The sequence below is a fragment of the Carassius carassius genome, chromosome 27 (assembly GCF_963082965.1).
Source record: "Carassius carassius chromosome 27, fCarCar2.1, whole genome shotgun sequence".
Classification (NCBI taxonomy): Eukaryota; Metazoa; Chordata; class Actinopteri; order Cypriniformes; family Cyprinidae; genus Carassius; species Carassius carassius.
In genome coordinates, this window is record NC_081781.1 from 3757727 (window position 1) to 3776153 (window position 18427).

An 18427-nucleotide genomic window follows, 5' to 3' on the forward strand; every position below is an offset into this window, starting at 1 on the left:
TTATGAAGTGCTTCCACAAAAAGGAGTATGAATGCAGTATAGGCCACCTACTATAAATGTAATATTTAATTTAATTATTTAATTTTTTACTGTAAAACAATGTATTTCTATGTCTTTTTTATAAAATGTTACATTCAATCAAGATGGATATTGTATATTTTGTTACAGGCAAGCATCAGTTGAAAAGAAAAGGGCATCAGCCAAAGACAGGCTTGCAAAGCATAGGGAAAAAATATATAGTAATCCAGTGTTACTTGAGGAGTACAGAAGAAAGGAGAGAGAAAGGTCAGGGGACAGGGCGATAATAGGGAGCAAATATAACTTGGATTAATTGTTTTGACCAACACTTGCACTCATTCCCACACAGACACATGTACGCGCACAGAAACATAAGTACACACACACACACACACACACAAACACACAGTTGCTGACATGCAAATGTGAAGGCTGACATAATTGTACAGTATACACTATATTGTAGATACACACACTCTCTTTCACTAATATCACACACGCATGCACACACACACAAACACACACACACACACACACACACCTACCATTCATAAATGAAAAATTGTGTGCAAATTGTGTCCAAAGTTTGTATTTATGTCAGTGCTTACTGCATTTCACCTTTCATTATTTTTTCTTTTTCAGATATCGGAAACGTAAAGAAAATGGTAAAATTAAGACTACTCAGGACCTCACAAGTAGACAGCATGAGAGAAAAAAAAAAATGTGCAAGAAAAATTCGGCAAAATATTACAGAAAAAAAAAGCAAGAGCAAGCACTTCTAGATCTAACCCCAACATCTTCATTAAGTGAGACAGAAAATTCCTTTGGAAATGAAGAAAATAACAGACAGGAACTAGACACAAATAATGAAAGTCTGAACAGAACACCAGCAAAAGAAAGTTTAGACCTGAAAGGGCCAATTGAGGCATCCACCCCCCAGAGAACACGGCCAGTCATTAAAAAAAGAGAGCGGGCATCAAGGACTGTGGCCAAATTAAGAGCAAAACTAAGGTATGTTGAAGAGAAACTTAGGGCAAAGAAAACACAACTGCTGACACTAAACAGAAAAATTAGAAGGCTGGCGGCTAATAGAACAAAAAGTGCAATGCTACCAGCAAATATTTCACAGGGGGTCAGTATCAGAGAGGCTAAAAAGGGACTGATGATCAATAGCAGGCGCAAACAACTTGACAAGGTTGTGAGCATGTTCCTACATCGGGATGATGTCTCAACTATCATAAATGGCAAGTCTGGAGAGATTCGTCGCAAGGGACAAATTTATAGAAAAAGAGCACTCACAGACACCTTGGCAAAACTCCATCAACGCTTCCTTGTTGAACATCCTGAGCAAACAGTGTCCAAAGCTCAGTTCTTTAGATTGAGGCCATTTTGGATTATTAGGCCTAAAGTTAAAGACAGAGAGACGTGTGCATGTAAAATACATGAGAACATTGGCTTTAAATTAAAAAGAATGCAGCAACTGGGTATCATTGAAACATCAAGCCCAGAGGATCTTGTGCAGTCCAGTGTGTGTGACACTGGCAACATGTCCTGCATGTACAGCAGATGTCAAAAATGCATTGAAAAGACCTTTCCCACATCCTTAGATCCTCTCACTCAGGGGAACACTGTCATCTGGCAAGAGTGGGTCACAAGGTCTGTCACTGTAACAAAGACCCTCAAGGATGGATCTACAGAGGAAAGGCAGACAAAGAAAACGGTCCTTGAAAAACGTACCTCATCCATTGAGCGGTTGCTGGCCCTAACAACAGAACACCTTCCAGGTTTTGCCATTCACATGTTTAATGTCAAGAACCAATATTTGTCATTGAAAGCAATGAAAGATACCCTGACAGATGATGCTGTTGCTGTGCATGTGGATTACAGCGAAAATTACAGCTGCAAATATGCCAAAGAAATCAAGGACACCCATTTTGGAACTGGGAATGATCAGGTAACCCTCCACACCGGGGTACTCTATCTCAGTAGGGGCAGAGTGGAAGCCTTCGCATCCCTCTCATCATCTCTACAGCACGATGCAGTGGCAACCTGGGCTCATCTTGACCCAGTGCTGAGATACATATGAGGAAAGTATCCTGAAGTCCACAACCTACATTTCATTTCAGATGGCCCAACTTCCCAGTATAGAAACAAAACATCTTTCTATCTAGCCTCCACTGTGCCCTTTATGCATGGATTTGAATGGGTGACCTGGAACTATACTGAGGCATCACATGGCAAAGGTGCACCAGATGGAGTTGGTGGGGCCTTGAAGAATCTTGCGGACAGAATTGTTTCTTATGGGACCAGTATTCCTGATGCAGACTCTCTGTATGAGCAGCTGAAGAACAATTCATCAGTGACTCTGTACAAAGTATCAGAGGAGAAAATAAAGGCCAGCTGCGAATTGGTTCCCCCCAACCTGAAAGCAGTTCCTGGGACACTGAAAATACACCAAGTGAGTCAACATTTATGTAATTATATGATTAAATATGAAGAAATGTAGTTTAATAGGTAAATGTAGTTAAGTAGTATGTAGTTACAGAAGTTAAATAAATAAGTTAAATTCTCCATGTAATTAACATGGAAAGCAGACCACACCAGTATCTGAAATAATCTCATAAAATAATGTAACTGAGTTATTGTGTCTTTTTCAATTCAACCCTAACAGCTGACATCCACAAAACCAGGAGTCATAAATACACGGGAGGTGTCATGCTTTTGTGGAAAAAATTGCCAGTGCTTTTCTACAAATTGCCACATGTTCTCTGAGGGAAGAGATGAGGACCCTGACAGAACAGAGGCCACCATAGAGGTTGGAAAGTGGGTCCTGGTTGAATACGATGGTGACTTGTTTCCTGGTACAGTCACACAGGTGAATTTAATTTCAAGATTTCTGTTAATGTGTCAATATTTCTCAGTTACATTATATTACAGTACATGCTGTCCAGTCAAAATGTGTAGAGGCTATACAAATGTTTTTAAAACAGATTGCTGAAGGGCAGTATGAAGTCGACACCATGAATTGTGCCGGGGAGAACCGCTTCTATGTACCAAGCATCAGATTTCCAGGAGAAAGGGTCTGGTACTATCGTCAGGACATACGGGACATAATCCCAGAACCACTTCCGGTCACCTCCTCTGCTAGACATTTCTGCATTTTACCTGACATATGGGCAAAACACAAGAAATGCTCATGAATGAGTTACAGTTGAGGGAAAACGTGATTGGTACAGAGCAGTCGTTCCAGTTGTTTGTTTTAGTTGTTTGACCAACTCATAAATCGAGTTGCTGCTATTCAAAGTGTTTTAGCTAAACTAAATTATTTTTACAAGAGCACATGATGCTGTTATATTTAAATGTTCTCAGGACCACATGACGATATGTTACATTGAAAAAGTTCTCATCACATGGTTGTATGTTTAACTAGAATGATAAAATGTATACTAATGGTTGTATAATTATTAGTACTTCAGTGTAGGCTACATGACATGATTCTTAAGAAGAGCATAAGATTGTAACTTGTTAACACAAGGCATGGTACTGCGATGATTACGATAAATGAGAAAATTAAACACTGTTTATGAAATAAATGTTTTTTTAAAAATTGTATGAGTTTTAAATATGTAAAATAGGTTTAAGCATCAAACTCCTTTGTCAACAGTGAATGTGTGAGCTAAATATCATTTCCGAAACATTGATCCTCATTACCGAAATGGCATTTTCATTACCGCAACATGTATATTTTTTACAAATTAAGCAATAATTAGATAATCATACTTTGTTTTAAAATGTATATACATATTATACAACACTGCTTATTTAAGGTCTGCTACATGACAAATGTGTACGGTATCTTTTAGTAAAACAATTAAATAAAAGAAATTGTAAATCATCACGCATGTTTCGGTAATGAGAGAAAATAAGGAAATTACAAAAAATAATAAATATGAAAAAGTAATCTTTCCAGAGTTTTACATAGCTTTGAGCATGAGTAATAAGGGTCTACTTTAACATTAGCCAAAAATACAAATTTTTAACCATATATTTAATGTAATGTCATGTTGCGGTAATGATAATTTTTTATGGACTTCATCTAAAAAAATGTAAGAGTTATATAGGAAATATTTTTTTAAATCTTCTAAAAATAATGGTTATAGTAAGTTCAGACCTCAATCTTATATGTGCAAAAAGAAAATTGGCTTCAAGGGCATTTTAAAAATTCTGATGGTAGACACCTTCTATATCTGGATTTCATGAGAATCACCCATATGCTCTGGTCCCCTCCCTGCTTACCGTGGTGATGAGATGCATAGCAGATTGTCATCACTCAATGGCTGGATGTCTAAGTGGTGCCCACAGAATAACATAGGTTTCATAGACAATTGGACGAGCTTTTGGGGCAGACCTGACCTGTTGAAAAGAGATGGTCTTCATCCCTCCTGGGGTGGTGCCACTCTTCTCTCTAGAAATATGGCAAATAGTCTTAGAGTTTATACTTGACTAACTGGGGCCCAGGTCAGGAAGCAGACAGACTGGCTAAACCGACCGTCTGCTAGCTGCCTCCCGTCACAGAGGTCAGTTAATTCTCAGCACATAGAGACTCTTTCACCTAGATATCACACTATAGAGAGTGTGTCTGTTCCCCGATCTAGAAAATACAAAAAACTTCCAAACCAAGTTAAGATTAACAATTTAATTGAGGTTCAACAAATAAAAAACAGATGCAATATGGATAAACAAATAATAAAGCTTGGTTTATTGAATATCAGATCCCTTTCTACGAAAACACTTTTTGTAAATAATATGATCACTGATCATCAGTGTTTGGAATAACGGCGTTTAAAAGAACGGCGTTAGGTAACGACGTTATTTTTTCAGTAACGGGGTAATCTAACTAATTACTTTTCCCGTCGTTACAACGCCGTTAACGTTACTGAACGTTAAATGCGGCGCGTTACTATGCATTGATTTAATACGCAATCCGAACGCACCCCTGGCTCACACAGCGAGTGAGCAGGTGGGTTAATAACGAGATAAGCGATTATGATTGGCTAAGGCAGAGTCATGTGTTTCATAGTAGCCAATCAGAGCCAGTGTTTTTACACACACGCGCCAGCGGGGCCAAACACACACAGTCACACACACGCAACAGCTACACAGAGATTCGCAGCAGCAGGAGAAATGGCGAGTCAGGAGCAATCCGATGAAAAGTTGGCATTTTCAAGGTGGAGATATAAGCACTACTTCAAATTCATTGTAGTCAAAGGCAAGAACGTGCATGTAATGTGTGACACACGCATCTACAAAGCTAGTGGCCAAAAACACTTTTCTTACAAAGAGTGCAGGATAAAAAAATCTTGCTGTCTGTTGACGTGCAATAAATCTCGAAAGTTATGTACGAACACCTGCCTGTTCTACTTATTTCAACTGACTTGTGAAAACTGCTAAAAAAAAAAAATTCTTTGACATATAGCAACTTTTTTTTTTTTTTTTTTTTACAGTAACGCAAATAGTTACTTTCCCTGGTAACGAGTTACTTTTATTATAGAGTAATTCAGTTACTAACTCAGTTACTTTTTGGAACAAGTAGTGAGTAACTATAACTAATTACTTTTTTAAAGTAACGTTCCCAACACTGCTGATCATAATATAGATGTACTCTGTTTGACAGAAACCTGCCTAAAACATGATGATTACATTATTTTAAATGAGTCCACCCCCGAAGATTACTGTTATAAACATGAGCCGCGTCTAAAAGGCAAAGGGGGAGGTGTTGCTTCAATTTATAACAACGTTTTCAGGATTTCTCAGAGAGCAGGCTTCAAGTAAAACTCGTTTGAAGTAATGGTGCTTCATATAACATTATCCAGAGAAACAAATGTTAATGATAAATCCCCTGTTATGTTTGTACTGGCTACTGTATACAGGCCACCAGTGCACCATACAGACTTTATTAGAGAGTTTGGTGATTTTACATCCGAGTTAGTTCTGGCTGCAGATAAAGTTTAATAGTTGGTGATTTTAATATCCATGTTGAAAATGAAAAAGATGCATTGGGATCAGCATTTATAGACATTCTGAACTCTATTGGGGTTAGACAACACGTTTCAGGACCTACTCATTGTCGAAATCATACTCTATATTTAATACTGTCACATGGAATTGATGTTAATAGTGTTGAAATTATTCAACCAAGTGATGATATCTCAGATCATTATTTAGTTCTGTGCAAACTTCATATAGCCAAAATTGTAAATTCTACTTCTTGTTACAAATATGGAAGAACCATCACTTCTACCATAAAAGACTGCTTTTTAAGTTATCTTCCTGGAGGAAAACAAAACTAGAGGTATTTCGTATTGCTTGGTGGGAAAGTAATCTATCCTACAGAAAAGCATTAAAAACTGCTAGATCCGATTCCTTTTCTTCTCTTTTAGAAGAAAACAAACATAACCCCAGGTATTTATTAAATACAGTGGCTAAATTAACGAAAAATAAAGCCTCAACAAGTGTTGACATTTCCCAACACCACAGCAGTAATGACTTTATGAACTACTTTACTTCTAAAATCAATACTATTAGAGATACAATTGCAACCATTCAGCCGTCAGCTACAGTATCGCATCAGACAGTGCACTATAGACCCCCTGAGGAACAGTTCCACTCATTCTCTACTATAGGAGGGGAAGAATTGTATAAACTTGTTAAATCATCTAAACCAACAACATGTATGTTAGACCCTATACCATCTAAGCTCCTAAAAGAGGTGCTTCCAGAAGTCATAGATCCTCTTCTGACTATTATTAATTCCTCATTGTCATTAGGATATGTCCCCAAAACCTTCAAACTGGCTGTTATTAAGCCTCTCATCAAAAAACCACAACTTGACCCCAAAGAACTAGTTAATTATAGACCAATCTCGAATCTACCTTTTCTGTCCAAGATACTAGAAAAGGTGGTATCCTCACAATTATATTCCTTCTTAGAGAAAAATGGTATATGTGAGGATTTCTAGTCAGGATTTAGACCGTATCATAGTACTGAGACTGCTCTACTTAGAGTTACAAAAGATCTGCTCTTATCATCTGATCGTGGGTGTATCTCTCTATTAGTTTTATTGGATCTTAGTGCTGCGTTTGACACAACTGACCACAACATTCTTTTGCATAGACTTTACATTTTTTGTCATCAATGGAAGCGCATTAGCATGGTTTAAATCGTACTTATATGACCGCCATCAGTTCGTAGCAGTGAATGAAGATGTATCATATCGATCACAAGTGCAGTATGGAGTACCTCAAGGCTCCGTACTAGGGCCGCTACTCTTCACGCTTTATATGTTACCCTTGGGAGATATCATCAGGAAACATGGTGTTAGCTTTCAATGTTATGCTGAAGATACTCAGCTCTATATTTCTTCGCGGCCAGTTGAAACACACCAATTTGAAAAACTAATGGAATGCATTGTCGATATAAAAAACTGGATGATGAGTAATTTCTTGCTGCTAAATTCTGAAAAAACAGAGGTGTTAATTATAGGACCTAAAAACTCTGCTTGTAATAACCTAGAACACTGTCTAAGACTTGATGGTTGCTCTGTCAATTCTTCGTCATCAGTTAGGAACCTAGGTGTGCTATTTGATCGCAATCTTTCCTTAGAAAGCCACGTTTCTAGCATTTGTAAAACTGCGTTTTTCCATCTCAAAAATATATCTAAATTACGGCCTATGCTCTCAATGTCAAATGCAGAAATGTTAATCCATGCATTTATGACCTCAAGGTTAGATTATTGTAATGCTTTATTGGGTGGTTGTTCTGCACGCTTAGTAAACAAACTACAGCTAGTCCAAAATGCGGCAGCAAGAGTTCTTACTAGAACCAGGAAGTATGACCATATTAGCCCGGTCCTGTCAACACTGCACTGGCTCCCTATCAAACATCGTATAGATTTTAAAATATTGCTTATTACTTATAAAGCCCTGGATGGTTTTGCACCTCAGTATTTGAATGAGCTCCTTTTACATTATAATCCTCTACGTCCGCTACGTTCTCAGAACTCAGGCTTTGATAATACCTATATTATCAAAATCAACTGCGGGCGGCAGATCCTTTTCCTATTTGGCGCCTAAACTCTGTAATAACCTACCTAACATTGTTCGGGAGGCAGACACACTCTTGCAGTTTAAATCTAGATTAAAGACTCATCTCTTTAACCTGGCTTACACATAACATACTAATATGCTTTTAATATCCAAATTCGTTAAAGGATTTTTAGGCTGCATTAATTAGGTAAACCGGAACCGGAAACACTTCCCATAACACCCTATGTACTAGCTACATCATTAGAAGAATGGCATCTACGCTAATATTTGTCTGTTTCTCTCTTATTCCGAGGTCACCGTAGCCACCAGATCCAGTCTGTATCCAGATCAGAGGGTCACTGTAGTCACCCGGATCCAGTACGTATCCAGACCAGATGGTGGATCAGCACCTAGAAAGGACCTCTACTGCCCTGAAAGACAGCCGAGACCAGGACAACTAGAGCCCCAGATACAGATCCCCTGTAAAGACCTTGTCTCAGAGGACCACCAGGACAAGACCACAGGAAACAGATGATTCTTCTGCACAATCTGACTTTGCTGCAGCCTGGAATTGAACTACTGGTTTCGTCTGGTCAGAGGAGAACTGGCCCCCCAACTGAGCCTGGTTTCTCCCAAGGTTTTTTTTCTCCATTCTGTCACCGATTGAGTTTCGGTTTCTTGCCGCTGTCGCCTCTGGCTTGCATTTAGGAAGTTACTGTAGATCAGCATGTACTATATATATGTTCACTTGACTTTGGATATTGATTTTTACCAAACTATAATCTGTAAAATGATTCTGTTTATACTTTGGTTTATAATTGCCTGCCATCATACAGTTATAAAGAAAATCTCAGCATCTGGAGCAGACATGATGACTTCAAATGAAACTCAAATTGAGAATGTACTTCTCTGCTATCCACTCCGACCGGATTCCTGTCCAAAACTGCATAGTCTTACTGTTGTTAAAGTGGCAATGTATGCTTTCTTTGTGCTGATGATCCTCACAACAGTTTTTGGGAACCTGCTGATCATCATCTCAATCTCTCACTTCAAACAGCTTCAGTCTCCAACTCATCTGATCGTTCGTTCTCTGGCTGCCAGTGACTGTCTGCTGGGCTCTTTGGTCATGCCGTATAGCATGGTGCGATCTGTTGAAGGCTGCTGGTATCTGGGAGATTTTGTGTGTAAAGTTCATTCTAGTTTAGACATGAGCTTCTGTATCTCCTCCTTACTGCATCTCAGTTTAATATCTGTTGACAGGTACTGGGCCATTTGTGACCCTCTGAGGTACAAAATGAGGGTCACAAACAACACTGTGAATGTTTTTACAACCTTCATATGGCTGTTTTCATTTCTCTACAGTTTTTATGTTGTGTTTTCAGGTGTAAACACAATTGGTTTGGAGTTGTTTATCATGCAGGTTTATTGTGTGGGAAGTTGTGTTCTGTTTTTTAACAAGCAATGGGGTATTATATGCCCTATTCTCACCTTTTTCCTTCCCGGGACAATCATGAGCTCTCTGTATATAAAAATCTTCCATGTTGCACGAAAACATGCAAAGGTTATTTCAGAAAGTGTGACTGGAGGGTTGAAGAGCCAAAGCTCAGCTCACCGAGAGAGAAAAGCAGCTAAAACTCTGGCCATTGGCATGTGTGTTTTTTTGTTCTGCTGGCTGCCATGTTTTACTGTTACTGTTCTTGACCCTTTTTTCAATTTTTTCACCCCAGCTGTTGTTTATGATGCTCTAATTTGGTTTGCATATTTGAACTCCACTTGTAACCCGTTGATCTATGGTTTTTTCTACCCTTGTTTTCAGAGTGCATTTAAGATTCTCATTTCCACTTACATCTGTGGCAACAAGGATTCAAACGCTACAACATTTAAATGAACAAGGCCAAATTAATAGGAATTCTTCTGTAATTCTTTTCTATGGTAATTCATTAATTTATTGATTTATTGATTTTTATTGGGTACAACAGGGCTAAAGGCAGGTGAATTCTAACATAGGATACAATAGGAGTCAGTAAATATTTAGCTTTTTTTTTGCCACTTTTTTGGTGCGTCCAGAGCTCCTGAAAAATCATTAATCAAGTTGCACTGACATTACTCTTTTGACATTTGTAGGTTGTGATTAATCTATCATTTAAAAAAAAAAATCTATTTATTATTTTCTGAGTTGTACATTTATCCTTTACCAACCATATAAGTTAACCTTCCAATAAATAATAAATAACTTCTGCCATTCTACCATCTTTCAAACATTGATTTACAGTTCAAAGATTTATAAAATGATAAACTGCAGCTTTTAAAATTTTTTTTTTTTAAGAAAAGGAATAAGTCAAACGTCATTTGTCTTGTTCAGACCATCAGTCCAAATCTAAATATTTGAATATTGGAATCTGATTTAAATGATTGACTGTCCACACTGTGTATTGCTGTGTAACTTATCAGACCTGATCTGTGTGTCCATGGCACTCTTTTGTTTTACTGGATATCTGCGTTGGTTTCTGTGGCAACTAAGTTGCGTTAGTGTACCTACAGTAAAAACAGCAACAGCAATGTTTACAGATATTGTCTTACAACATGACAACATGTTGCCATCGCACTGGATTATATCATGTCTTATGGGGTAGCAGCAGAAATGTTGCAAGCTGGAATGCACAGTTGTGTATTCTGTGCTGCTGTCTCTGCCAGTCTCAAAACTCAAAGAGGTGTAGGCCAGCTGTATATTGTCATTTTCCGCTTGTCTTGCACTTTTCATAACACAACACAATCTTTGTTCTACAAGACATTCAGCATGTTTTCTACAAACAACATCTGACATGTTTACATTTTCTGTAGCTTGAGAAAGTGAAGTCTTCTTGATTTTGCCAAGACATTTTCCTGGATCAACATCTTTTGATGATCCTGGATCAACATTATTGTCCAAAAATATAGACTTATAGACCTAAACCTAACCCAACCCATAATTTATTCCTAAAATCAGTGTGAACTCATACAGTAGATTGTAAGCCTAAAACGGATATTTCCTGAAAAGTTATATATAAATTTTTTGAAGCTTTGATTGCATTTGCAGTGTGCAATATAACATGCATTCATGTTTCGCGTGTAAAAAAACAGTATTTTTCACACAATTCACCTATCTGTATACCGCTGTTTTCACTGTCATACAAACGGGCTGATGACTTCCTTGTTCTATAAAGTCCCTCCTTCAGAAATACGTAACAAGTTTTGATTGTGCCAGTGGTTCCTGTGTTGTGATTCGACACGAGCTGAGCTCACGCGGCCCTCCTGGAAACGTGATTGGACTAGTTTTGAGAAGCAAAGTGGGCAGGATTTGTTTTGAAAACCTGGGAATCCTGATCTGAACCATAGACAGTAAAAGAACGCACATGCTGGAGATGTACTTATAATCACAGGATCGTTTTTACTGACGAGATGCACATGAAAATTGCATTTGATTTTTTGCACAGCCCTTCCCTTCTAGTTAACAAAGCTAAACAGCGTTGCCCTTTGTGTAATAAGTTACAGAAACTGTTAAATGCACCAGCTTAAATAATAAAATACACTTACCGGTTGTGGTCCATAAACAACACCTTCTCCAGACAAAGAGGGAACTGCTCCATCTTTCAAGAATAATCTTTGTGCGAATCCGGCATAAAACTGATTGAGATTGAGGAAGCTCGCTGTCCTCAGCAAAATGTGCTGCACATAGTTTTACATGTGGATTATAATTTTCGGGAACTGAGTTAAACATAAATTGTAACCATTAATCTCCAAGTACAGCGTCCCTGGGAAGCCCAAACAAAGGTGATTGGACTCCGAAATGAAAATAACAGCGGTTCGACGACATGGCGACAAACACAAACGCAACTCTTCCTCTTGTCCGTCGGAGCGCAACAAGGCCATGCCCCCTTTTTGTGTATTCATGTGGGCGGAGGATAGTCAAAAAACTGTTTTAGTGACATCATTACTGCAGGAACTAGAGGGATCTTTAAAATGTGGGATCACAAAGAATGGGACCTTTAAGTAATATTTAAAAAAAAAAAAAAAATTAGTTTGAAAAAGATTTGTAATATTTCATGTGATGTTTTTATTTATTTATTAAATATTTTTGCCTTTCAATCTTGATAAATATGATTGGATATATGATCAGATTCCTAATGAATAAGTTAGACTTATGCACAAAAATCAGATTTGGACAGTCTGAACAAGGGTTATTATAGTGATTTAAAACATATAGATATATCAAACCTACCATCTTAATTGTTTAGATTTAGAATACATATTAGTTTCTTGTCAATCTAAAGGTTCACATTTACAATTGTGTATTTGGTGTATAAAAAATATGGCTTGATTTTAACATGGGTCTGAACAGAAACAGCAAACAGGCTTAATGAAAATGAATTCCAGTAGGTGACAGACGAACAGAATGGCAGAAATAGAGCAGTTTCCTCAGTAATGGAGGTACACAAAACAGTACTGCACTCATAAACACTGGATTATCAAGCATGATATGCAGGCGAGATGAACATCAGGGAAGAAGCTACGCAAAATCCGATCTGAGCGGTCAGACTGAAACAGATTTCCAGAAATGCAACTTCAAAGGTATTTTGAACCACATGAATGTAGCTCGAAACAGATTTGTAAAAATGTTTAAAAATCAGATTTCGCATGATTTCTTGGTGTCGGAATACGTGATTAGATTCCAATCGGAAATGCACAAAAATCTGATTTGGACCGACAGTCTGAACAAGACTATATTTATTCTAAATCTTAGCCTTTTAAATGTTAATCCTCACATTAAGCCATTTCGTGATTCTTGTTTTTACATCCTTAAAATAAAAAATTCTAGAAATTAAAATGTGACGAATGGGGCGGGGCCAAGAGCCATGGGAACGAGTGATTTGGAAATGAGCGACACCTGCTCCACTGACCGGTCTCGAGTCCCACGGAGGAGATCAAAAGGATACAAAAGAGGAGTGACAACAGGCCGCTGGATTCCGCTTTTTGAGCTGGCGGGTGGATTCTTACACCAGTATTATGGACATAGCCATCTTTGATACTGTCACTATGGTCCACTGAATGTGTGTGTATCCTCAGCTATTCATTCATACAGATATGTATTTAAACAAAATTCAATTAATTCATACAGATATTTATTCAACTTGAGTCTGCTGAATCAGGATTTCCAGGGGTCCTTATAAGTCTTAAATTTGGATTATCAAATTAAAGGACTTAAAAAGACTTAAATTCCTTAAATGGCACAAGAAATGTCTTAATTATATGTAACAATATCAAAACTTCACAATCAGGCTGGCTGCGGGAACCTGGGAGTAAGGACAGACAGACAAGGCGAGAGAAAAGGAGATGGAAGGATGAGGAGCAACAGAGACGAGAGAGGGGAGAAAGGATAGAAAAAAAAATTTGCTCCGGTTCCCAGACACACTGCTGCTTGGCCACCCACCAGCTGTATGAACTCTTCCACAGTGCCTGGCGGCGGCACTGGATGGCCCTTGGAGGACGGCGTGACACTCCTCTGCCGCCCGGTGGATTGTGATGGCTTCCTCCGCTTTCGGGCAGCCGGCAGGAGTCCCCCGTTGCCTGCTCCTCCCCATTCTTGGCGCCGACTCCTCCGCTCCCGTACAGACAACAGCTGTCCCTCCACATCGTGGGCGGCCGGCAGCGAGTTCGTCCGTCCCCGGCAACTCACTCTAGCTCACCGCCTCGAGCGTCCACGGCGGCAGACTACTTTGCCCTGCTCGATGACACCTCAGATTCACCACAGCGGCGAGGGATCTTCAACAGCATGTTTCTCCTTCCTCCCAGGTTTCGGCACCAGGGTAACAACATCAAAACTTCACAATCACGGGAAGAAAAGTGAAAGTGAAGTGACATTCAGCCAAGTATGGTGACCCATACTCAGAATTTGTGCTCTGCATTTAACCCATCCGAAATGCACACACACAGAGCAGTGAACACACACACACACTGTGAGCACACACCCGGAGCAGTGGGCAGCCATTTATGCTGCGGCGCCCGGGGAGCAGTTGGGGGTTCAATGCCTTGCTCAAGGGCACCTAAGTCGTGGTATTGAAGGTGGAGAGAGAACTGTACATGCACTCCCCCCACCCACAATTCCTGCCAGCCCGGGACTCGAACTCACAACCTTTTGATTGGGAGTCCGACTCTCTAACCATTAGGCCACGACTTCCCAGAAGGAGACGGGAACAGATCTATATTAATATCTATATTAATATGTCATATGTCAGCTAAGCTGTAGATAATTTTCCATTGTTTTGGCACAAAATGCACTACATTAAACTAAATTTTTCATTTACATTTTTCAAATTACATGAATTCTTTCCTCACTTATATTATCCAACCAGCTTTTTGTAAAACTCTTTATTCTATATTCATGTAATGTTTGTTGCTATGCGTAACAGTAACAGGTGTAGGGAGGGTTAGCTTATACCTGAGAGTATATATGAACAAATCTGAGCTGCTCTGAATCATTTAGGGAGTTAAACTAGATCGGCATGTACAGCACTATATAAATATATACTTCTTCTTCTTCTTTTTTGCTAATTGCTGTTTATCAAACTATAATCTGCAAAATTATTCTGTTTATACTTTGGTTTATAGTTAACTGCCTTTTTACAGTTACAAAGGAATATATTTCAGCATCTGGAGCAGACGTGATGACTGCTAATGAAACTGTGACTATGAACATGTTTCTCTGCTATCCACTCCTGCCAAACTCCTGTCAAAAATTGCATCGTCTTACTGTTGTTAAAGTGGCAATGTATACTTTCTTTGTGCTGATGATCCTCACAACAGTTTTTGGGAACCTGCTGATCATCATCTCAGTCTCTCACTTCAAACAGCTTCAGTCTCCAACTCAACTGATTGTTCAGTCACTGGCAGCTTGCGATTGTCTGCTGGGCTCTTTGGTCATGCCGTACAGCATGGTGCGATCTGTTGAAGGCTGCTGGTATCTGGGAGATTTTGTGTGTAAAGTTCATTCTAGTTTGGATATGACCTTCTGTATCTCCTCCTTACTGCATCTCAGTTTAATATCTGTTGACAGGTACTGGGCCATTTGTGACCCTCTGAGGTACAAAATGAGGGTCACAAACAACACTGTGACTGTTTTTACTACCTTCATATGGCTTTTTTCTTTTGTGTACAGCTTTTATGTTGTGTTTTCAGGTGTTAACACAATTGGTTTGGAGTCATTCATCATGCAGGTTTATTGTGTGGGAAGTTGTGTTTTGTTCTTTAACAAAAAATGGGGTATTATATGTCCAGTTCTCGTATTCTTCCTTCCCGGGACGATCATGGGCTCTCTGTATATAAAAATCTTCTATGTTGCACGAAAACATGCAAAGGTTATGTCAGAAAGAGTGACTGGAGGGATGAAGAGTCAAAGCTCTGCTCACAGAGACAGAAAAGCAGCTAAAACTCTGGCCATTGTCGTGTGTGTTTTTTTGTTCTGCTGGCTGCCGTATTTTACTGTTATTTTTCTTGACCCTTTTTTCAATTTTTTCACCCCAGCTGTTGTTTTTGATGCTCTAATTTGGTTTGCATATTTGAACTCCACTTGTAACCCTTTGATCTATGGTTTTTTCTACCCTTGTTTTCAGAGTGCATTTAAGATTCTCATATCCACTTATATCTGCGGGAACAAGGATTGTAACACTTTAATATTTGAATGAAACTTAAAGTAAACTCACAGTAAGTGTTTTTCCTTTCTTTTTTTTTTATCATGCAACTATTTTAAATGGTATAGTTCATTTTATTTTTATTTTTTATTACTGGGGGCAACAGAGATAATGACAAAAATTAACGCCATTAAGCCTGACATAAGAAATCAGAGTCATAATTATATATTTTTTTAATAATTTTTTTTTTAAAGATTTAGACAAATATTTAAAAAAACTATATAAAAATAGTTTCCATGCAGTATGTTTTTTTGTGTGTGAATATTATACCTCTTTTTTTACTCATATAATATGATATAGTGAGAACTTGAACAATGAGGCCTAAATTGAGCAAAAATATGAAATTGTTGCAGATATTTACTGTATATGAAGTAGTAAGGTGAAATTCTGATTTAAAAGTTCTTTAGAGCTCTGTAGTTTCAAAAAATATAGTGCAATGCAATACAATGGTAACTGAGAGATTAACAAATAAACGTTCCTCGAAAGCCTCATGGATCATATTTGAGACTCACATTTAAGCATGTTTTTTTCTAAAAAATGATTGTATAAATTATGTTAAATGATGTATAATCAAGTAAATGAGTAAAAAGTTGTGTCAGTCTAGTAAGAGTTCATCTTAAAATATGACTAACAATGATGGAAGTTTTTATCATGCTTACTAAATACAAATACTAAAAAGTATAAAACAATCAATCGGTGAACATGAGGTGTGTAGTAAGTTTTTCAGCAAAGTTTTGGTCATGCTGTTTATTTAGGGAACTTAAGGGCTTCATAGGTTTAAGAAAAGTTAACTTTTCAATACCCCTATAGTGTAATTGCAATCATAAAAATACATTTTATTAAATGATGATGGAGCAACACATTTTATGGAAAAATATCACTTCTGTATGAAAATTTTCATAATTTAGAAATAAAAGGCAATTTTCTACCCTGACGCGCTGTTGTAAAGGGTGTGTCTGCTGTGAAACTTGTATGAAATAACTATTAAATGTGAAGCTCTATCAAAAACTTTTGCTATGTTTTTACTTTTACAGTTTTCAAGATAACCTAATCATGAAAAATTCTGATATATTTTGATCTAATTCAATCGCATGAAAGGTTCATTGTAGACTGTTGAGCAAATTAATACAATGATCTAGACATTGTAACTCGAGTTCTGCAATCTCACAAATACTTTTATCATAACTAGCACTGCCAACATGAGGTAAATAAGAGATTCACTGTTCAGTGTAGACTGAGTCATTGATTATAGTCTTGTGCTGTGTGAGTGACAGCTCCAGCTATGGAAGCAAAATAATGACTTATGTCTTTGAAACAAAAAAGCATGCTGAATAGCACTAACTGAAAAATAATGCATTGAATTAACAGTTCTTGCATTTTAATGCCTTGAATTTCCAGGGCTTGCATTGTTAGGTCCTGAAATTTTATATAGTTGTTCATTTAAGCTGTGAATATTTCAATTAAAAATATTTCACACACCTTTTCATAATTAAAAAAAATCAATAATTCATATTCACGTTCCAGAATTCACTTCCAAAATATTAAATCGGTTAAAAATACGATGTATAATATTCAACAGGCAAATTTCGGTCCGTTTTATTTCACTTTCCAAATTCGCTTCCACAAATTCAATGGTTAAAATTCGGCAGATAATTCGCCCTTTCACATCCGGGAGCTGCAGGAATAGCAGTAGAGCACAGAGGCATGATCTCTATCTACTGTCAGTCGCTCACCAACAGGTGGTGCAAGCGGCTGTTAAATAATGCCAAAGCAACAGGTGGATTAAGTAATACAGTTACAAAAACTGATCTGCAGAAATTAAGCAAGCGCTAAGTAGAAGTTTTGATTATCGGGGCATGTGGAAAAGCTGATTGTGCGTATGTTTATTTCAACCTCTTTGCTGTTACCAAGTAAGCAGCTATGCTCAGCAGTTCCTTCATCTTGGCTGAGCTTTCAACGTTGTTACGGGAAAGGATGAAGCTGAATGTTTAGTTCTTGTCACATGACCTGTGGTGCGCTTGCGGCATTCTGAAAGTTGAGATGTTTTTAACTCGATGCTGTTCGGGCGCGCCTGGAAAAAACGGGCGCGTCGCACCGCGTGCGCATCGCGACCGCGTCGCTTCCATTTTGAGCGCGCATACCGCGCGCCTACATTGGAAATAACGAACTTGAGCGCGCAAAAGACGCGATAAGTGAACGCCCCCTAAGAACTGCGGTCTTCTACAGTACTTCAAATATGCCGTGGAGAATCACAGAAAGTGACCGAATTCAAGAACAGTGTTGCAGCATCTCTCATGCAACGAATAAACACCGCTAACTTGGAGAATACAGTGAAAACTCCTCTTCTCGCGTCTGCCCTAGACCCTCGGCACAAACATCTCAGGTTTCCCGATGAAAACATGAGAGAATTAAGAAAAAAACTTTATTTGAACATTATCAGAACATTTTCCTTGATGCAAGTGGTGCGGATGCAGCCGCCGTCACCAACGATGAAGAGGATGCAATAACAACTCGTAGGAAAAGGCTGGAAAAGGCTGAGCCAGTTCTTCAGCGATGATTACAGAGAGTCCAGCCGAGACGAGTGGGAACAGTTCTTGCTGG

The 18427-nt window shown here is 38.3% G+C and overlaps 3 protein-coding genes across 3 annotated transcripts; all 3 read left to right on the plus strand.

Annotated features, from left to right (window-relative positions):
• Positions 1-2110: 2110 nt before the first annotated feature.
• On the plus strand, positions 2111-3233 carry LOC132107223 (uncharacterized). The gene is made up of 3 exons (XM_059513460.1): positions 2111-2476; positions 2690-2893; positions 3009-3233. Exons 1-3 carry the CDS (start codon positions 2207-2209, stop codon positions 3216-3218), a joined length of 684 nt encoding a protein of 227 aa, XP_059369443.1. The 5' UTR covers positions 2111-2206; the 3' UTR covers positions 3219-3233.
• A 5737-nt stretch (positions 3234-8970) lies between these two features.
• LOC132107224 (trace amine-associated receptor 4-like) lies at positions 8971-9990 on the plus strand. The gene has a single exon (XM_059513461.1). The coding sequence runs from the start codon at positions 8971-8973 to the stop codon at positions 9988-9990; it is 1020 nt and encodes a 339-aa protein (XP_059369444.1).
• Positions 9991-14803: 4813 nt separating this feature from the next.
• Positions 14804-15820, plus strand: LOC132107225 (trace amine-associated receptor 4-like). Its single transcript, XM_059513462.1, has one exon. It carries the CDS (start codon positions 14804-14806, stop codon positions 15818-15820), a length of 1017 nt encoding a protein of 338 aa, XP_059369445.1.
• Positions 15821-18427: the final 2607 nt, after the last annotated feature.

Bases quoted from the DNA above. Each gene is read 5' to 3' on its own strand.
- LOC132107223 (XM_059513460.1), top strand. From the start codon at position 2,207: ATGCATGGATTTGAATGGGTGACCTGGAACTATACTGAGGCATCACAT. The intron at 2,477-2,689 runs GTGAGTCAACAT...CAACCCTAACAG, and splicing joins GGACACTGAAAATACACCAA to CTGACATCCACAAAACCAGG. The intron at 2,894-3,008 runs GTGAATTTAATT...TTTTTAAAACAG, and splicing joins TTCCTGGTACAGTCACACAG to ATTGCTGAAGGGCAGTATGA.
- LOC132107224 (XM_059513461.1), top strand. From the start codon at position 8,971: ATGATGACTTCAAATGAAACTCAAATTGAGAATGTACTTCTCTGCTAT.
- LOC132107225 (XM_059513462.1), top strand. From the start codon at position 14,804: ATGACTGCTAATGAAACTGTGACTATGAACATGTTTCTCTGCTATCCA.